General features: G+C 50.2%; 1 protein-coding gene and 1 long non-coding RNA gene across 3 annotated transcripts in view; one reads left to right on the top strand and one right to left on the bottom strand.

Moving 5' to 3' along the window:
• The window catches only part of LOC116069941, a 10534-nt gene extending 7048 nt beyond the window's left edge, over positions 1-3486 (bottom strand). The window contains exon 1 of the long non-coding RNA XR_004110223.1: positions 3300-3486. This is a non-coding gene — a long non-coding RNA (uncharacterized LOC116069941). The remainder of the gene's footprint in view (positions 1-3299) is intronic.
• Positions 3487-4337: 851 nt separating this feature from the next.
• The window catches only part of Csnk2a2 (casein kinase 2 alpha 2), a 41716-nt gene continuing 40053 nt past the window's right edge, over positions 4338-6000 (top strand). The window contains exons 1-2 of one of the 2 annotated variants that reach the window (XM_031340971.1): positions 4338-4819; positions 5485-5596. In XM_031340971.1, coding sequence (XP_031196831.1) covers positions 4716-4819; positions 5485-5596 — 216 coding nt within the window. In that variant the 5' untranslated portion in view covers positions 4338-4715. The remainder of the gene's footprint in view (positions 4820-5484; positions 5597-6000) is intronic. The other variant, XM_031340972.1, reaches the window with a different exon arrangement.

The raw sequence follows: 6000 nt of genomic DNA, 5'->3' as shown, positions 1-6000 counted from the left end.
AAAAAAAAAAAAAAAAAAAAAAGACAGGTGAATGGGGGCTGTAGATTTGATCCCCAGTACCAGGGAAAAATTTGACAGAAAATGCTCTAAGATCTTCAAAATGATTTTGGTTTTGTTTGGGAAAAGTTTTAGTGTTTGCATAGAATTGGAGTCTAGAAGAGATGTTGGTGAGGAAGCACTGGATGATCTGATTCCAGGCATCTCCTTGTATCCTCTCTTCCATGACTCTGACCACACTCATTTGTAAATGGCACACACAGTGAAGAGAAGTCAATACTGGGTGCTCCCTGCTTTTCCACCTACTCGTGCAGAACTACCTGCTTGGTCTTTCAGAAACCCAAGCCAGATCCCTTCAGCTAGACTGCCAGGGTACCACCTCATGTCAACTGTTGCCAAGTTAGCCATATAAAGAAAAGGGGGAAAAAACTGAACAAAAACAGTGGGTCTTTGCCAATACTGTGGGATACACATCACCCCACTTTGCAACAAGCCATAAAAACACCTTCCATTTGGCTGTGGGAGGGCTGGCTATAGGTTTCAGGGCTGAGCCAATGGAGTAGCAGCCAAATCCGGAGCCTGTTGCGCCAGAGTCATGTGTGGGAGAATCCCCAAGCAGCCACGGGTGTGGGATCAGGTTATGAGACATGGGTGTGGCCAAGGTGATGAAGGATGAGAGGCAAGAACAGGGAATGTGGGTGGGGCCAGAGGTGGGCCAGGGTGGAGGAGGCAAAGAATGGGGCTCTGCCAGGACTTGGACATAGTTCTCAGATCAATGGCAGAGGCTTAAAATCCTCTCCAGGCCGTAGTCTTCTTTGAGAATCTGACACATGCCGAGGGAAAAAGAGCGTACATGCTCAAACTAGCTATAATTTCTGCACAGTGTCAGGAGCTTTCTGGAACTAAGAGCCTATCCAAGGGTTAGGATTACAACTTGATGGTCTAGACAAGTTAATAGAACATTTTGAGAGAAAACAAAAACAAACAAAAAAAAAACCAAAAAAAAAAAAAAAAAAACTTAAAGCAGCTTTAAGATCTTAAGAATGTGTTAAAAAGGAGGTCTTAGTGGGGCTGGCATATTTGAAACCAAGGTCAAGGTCCATGGGTTCTCTAAATGCTTTATTTTCATTCAGTTTTTTTTAATTTAATATTTTAAAAAGATTTATTATATGTAAGTACACTGTGACTGTCTTCAGACACCCCAGAAAAGGGCATCAGATCTCATTACAGATGGTTGTGAGCCACCATGTGGTTGCAAGGATTTGAACTCAGGGCCTTCAGAAAAGCAGTCAGTGCTCTTAGCTCCTGAACCATCTCTCCAGCCCTAATTTTTTTTTTTATTTTATGTGCATTGGTGTTTTGGCTACATGTGTGTCCCTGGACCTGGCATTAACAAGACACTTGTGAGCTGCCATGTGGTTGCTGGGAATTGAGCCTGGGTCCAGAGCAGTCAGTGATCTTAACCCCTAAGCTGTATCTCTTTCCAGCCCACAGTTCTTGTTTTTGAAGGAATTTGAGTTTGCACAAGGTTGCGAACTTGTGTGCTTTTTCTTTTATGACAAGGTCTTGCTATGAAACCTGGGTGGGCTTCAAACTATTGCTTCTCCTACCCTTGTACCTCCAGGGTCCTGCTGTTACAAGTGTCAGAATCAGCATGCACGGATATTTGACTTATTTCATTAATTGTCAGCCAGTGGTTCCTTCTTTCCATGGATGGCCATGTCCTTGGAAACCCAAGGGCTTTTGTTATTTGTTTGTTTTCTACAGAACCACTTGAGAATACATTGTGGAAATTAAAACAGTTCATCCTTCAACACTTGAAATTCTTAAAACCAAAGGGCTTTTCTTGTTTAACCCTGATATAAGGCTCATGTGCTTCAAGTTAGTATTAAAACATTGGTATTATATAATATACAACCCATATTAAAATTACCCCAGTGAGTGTCCTATTAGCTGTATTCTTACTCCTCTCTCTCTCCCTCTCCTTTTCTCTCTCTCTCTCTCTCTCTCTCTCTCTCTCTCTCTCTCTCTCTCACACACACACACACACACACACACACACACACACACACAGTGGTCTGAAACACATTACAGAACCTAAGTTACGCTCCTGCCTGAGCCTCCCAACTGCTAGGATAACAGTCATGCACTACCCCACCTGGCTTGACCCGTTTACTTATTTTGGATATTTGTTCTTTGCTGATTTTGAATGATACGGGCAGTAGAAATAGTGTGTCTGTCTTTCCAGGCTTCTGAGAAATAAAATGTGTATAGTTTGTTTTATTTTTGATTTTGGATGGATCTTACTTCATAGTCCAGATAGACCACGTCAAACTCATGCTGAGCTCCCTGTCTTAACCTCCCAGGTACCAGGCTTACCAAAATGCACCACCACACCTGACTGCATTCCCCCACAAAAAAGTAAAGCAAAACAAGATCTCACTATGTAGCTCAGGCTGGCTTTGAACTCACAGTCTACTCCTCAAGTAGGATTACAGTGTGCAGCCTTGGGGCGACTCTCAGTCTCCTTTAGTCTAGAGTAGCACCTCAAGTTTTGTTTTTTCTGTGACACTGTTATTTTTTGTTTTGTTTTCTTTTGTTTTTTGTTTTTCAAGACAGGGTTTCTCTGTATAGCCCTGGCTGTCCTGGAACTCACTCTGTAGACCAGGCTGGCCTCGAACTCAGAAATCTGCCTGCCTCTGCCTCCCAAGTGCAGAGATTAAAGGCGTTAAATTTTAGCAGCATGCATTAGATGTTTTGCTGAACTGCCCCTCAGTTTGGCCATGTCTGGTTGAATTTTTTTGACAGTACTGTTGTGCATGGTGTGTCCTTTCTCCGTGCATCACACAATCAGTTGGTCCATGCATAGTATGACCTTTAGGGTCCCCTTTGTAACCAGCATGGTATCTGTGGGGCAGTAGCACCATGGTGACTGAAGGCCTCCAGCATGGCCGACACTGAGTGACCCGGCGGTGACCACCCAGTCCCAGCCATGCCTTCACATTGTTTTCACAGGAAGGGGACAGATGGCAAAGCAGGAGAGGACTCATGTCAAGCTGCAGTTTTACGAAGGGCATGGATGAGTCACTGAGAGAAGTATCAGCTTCAGAGAAAGTGGCCTTTAAGGTGAGACTAGAAAAGGAAAGCCAGTCTGTATGGGGTGGCAGAGGTACCCCTGGCCAAGCTCAGAGAGGAGGAGGAACTGAAAGATGGGCATGCGCTGCTCTCAGGGAAGGAAAGGTTGTAGAGTCTAATAACAGCATGAACATGTAGTATTTTAACATTGAGCAGTCCTAATTTACCTGGTTTAAGTCTCTGCACAGCTCTGTGAAGTCCGTGCTGGGCTGATGCTACAAAATCTGACATTGGGTCATCGGCTCAAATCTGCATCACTTGTCAACTTCGGGACTGAGACTTGAACCTGGAGTGCTAGGTATATGAACAAAGAGGAAACATGGTCTCATCTATAAAACAGTGTGTGTGTGGTGGTGGTGGGGGGTGGGCTAGAAGGGGGTAGATTAGAGTCAGAGCAACCTGGGCTGGGAGAGGAGACCCTTGTTGATAAAGAATATGGACAGGAAAACAAGATAGCCAGGGACCCCAGGAGATCAAAGACAGAAGACTGTATGCTCACCTAGTCCTTAGTGATACCCCAATCCCTAGCCTCTCCTTCCAGGCAGAACTCCTCAGTCCCCAGCTCTCCCTCCTCCCAAACAAAAAATGGATATTTACAGTCTCAAAGTATGATCCACAAATTACCGGTTCAATACAAGGGGGGAAAAAACCAGTAACTTTATGGGGAAACTACCTGGTGGACTCTGGTTTAACCAAGTGGCCCAAAGGATGACTCAGTGGGCTCTGAGGGAGGAATCTGGACAGGAAATTGGGAGGATAGGGTAGCTCTGGGACTAGCCTTGTTTTCCGTGGAAGTTCTCCACTTCTTGGAGTTGAGGAGGGGATCTGTGGATGGCAGGGTGGGGTCCAGAGGGGGAAGAGAAGGAGTGAGGAAGGGGGACAGTTGGAGGTGAGGGTTCTTGGGTTTAAAAGAAAGTCAGCTCAGGGCCAATATGGGAGGTCGTGGTAGGTGGAGACGAGGTGATTGGACTGTGGGGCTATGCTAAGAGCGGCGCCAGTCGAAGGCAAAGACTTCTGGGTGGGTGGCCTGCAGGTGGGCAGGCAGACGATCACATTGCTTGGCAGGTGGTGAGATCGCAGAAGGGGCGGGCGCCGGCCATAGTCCCCCCGCACTGTAGGGGGCGCTGTGGGCCGGGGCGGGCCGGGGCTGGGCGGCGGCCGCTCCTGGCGAGTGCGGCCCCTTTTCCGGGTTTCCTCCGCCTTCTCCTCCTCCCTCTTCGCCGTCGCCGCCGCCGTCGCCGTCGCTGCCCCTCTCCCGACCGGTGGCTGCCGCTGCCGCCACCACCGCCCCCGGGGGCCGCGAGCCGAGCGGAGGCCGCCGCGGAGCACGAGCCCCGCCGTCCCTCCGGCTGCCGAAGGCCCCGGGCCGGCTCGGCCGGCGCCTTCCGCGCCCCCGGCCCGAGCGTCCGTCCGCCCGCCCCCGCGGGCCCGGCCTGGCGCGGACGCCCGCCGCCGCCGCCGCGCTCCTCCTCTTGCTCGGGCGGCCCGCGGCCCGCCGCTTCCCGCGCCTGCCGCCCGGTGCCCCGCGCCGCGCCGCCGCCGCCGCCCTCGGCGCCCCGCGGCGCCCCCCGGTCCTGCCCGCCATGCCCGGCCCGGCCGCGGGCAGTCGGGCCCGGGTCTACGCCGAGGTGAACAGCCTGAGGAGCCGCGAGTACTGGGACTACGAAGCCCACGTCCCGAGCTGGGGGTAAAGCCGCCGCCGGCCGCCCCCCGCGCGAACCGCACCCGCCGGCCGCTCGGCCTCGGGGCTGGCAGGGAGGCCCGGCCCCGGCCGCACGTGTCCCCGGCCTCTCTCTGTCCGCCCGGCCTCGGTCCCCGGCTCAGCAGCCGGTGGGGAGAAGCGTGGGGTCAGGGGTGGGGGCGGCCCTTCCTCCTCAAGACTTTGGGCTTCCTATGGGATGGAAAGACCATGGCTGACCTCTTGAGCTGTTAAGATCTCTACCTTTTTACTTTCTGAAATGGGGCTGGTGGGAGGATCATTTTGAAAATGGACAGATTCTCTAAAGCGGGCAGTGGCCCCCTGGAGGGTGTGAAATGGGAGGCGGGTGCTGTGGAGCCGCGGGCAGGCGGGCACCCCAGTACCACCAGGGGAGATGCTTTGCTCAGTCTCCATAACGTGGCTCATAAGGCCTCATAGCTGCCCCTTGTCAAGAGTCAGTTAGGTTTAGGAGCTCTGCAGAGTGAAGGGAGCTAAGCTTCTGTGTGGCTTTCATTTAGAGAATGAGTTGATGTGTGATGTTAGGAATACTTCCAAATGCTTGATTAGTTGGAGTTGGTGGATGAGTGTATAGTGGTCATAGGCTTGCTTAATGCCAAATCCTGGTATTTATGTATATCTCTTGCCTTTTACAGTAATCAAGATGATTACCAGCTGGTTCGAAAACTTGGTCGGGGCAAGTATAGTGAAGTATTTGAGGCCATTAACATCACCAACAATGAGAGGGTGGTTGTAAAAATTCTCAAGGTGAGTGTCCTACAGTGGCATGTAACCTTTTCCCCCACAGGGCAAAAGGACCAGCTATTCCAGAATAAGCGATTCAAGCTTTTTTCTGTGTCTCCTGCAGAACTCCTACCATATTTTTCCTGTTAACTTTTGAGAAAATGTGCGGGCTGGTCTTAACTCTTGAATTTGATAGGTCAGGAACGTTTAAAGTGTAAATTCTGAACTTCTCAAAGCTTGTGAGAGGGGCTGTATCTGATACAGAATAAAGAGGTATTTGCAAGAGAGAAACCCCTTTGCATACGGAATCTGTCAGTGTAGGGCGCCTAAATCGTTGTCGTCTGCTCCTAATTACTCCAGAAAAAAAAAAAAGACTTGTCCAAAAAACCCAAAACAAAACTGGAGTCTGCTCAGAGATAAGTTCAAAT

Source organism: Mastomys coucha, unplaced genomic scaffold (genome assembly GCF_008632895.1).
Source record: "Mastomys coucha isolate ucsf_1 unplaced genomic scaffold, UCSF_Mcou_1 pScaffold22, whole genome shotgun sequence".
In the NCBI taxonomy this organism is placed as follows: Eukaryota; Metazoa; Chordata; class Mammalia; order Rodentia; family Muridae; genus Mastomys; species Mastomys coucha.
This window is presented reverse-complemented; position numbering and strand designations above follow the sequence as displayed.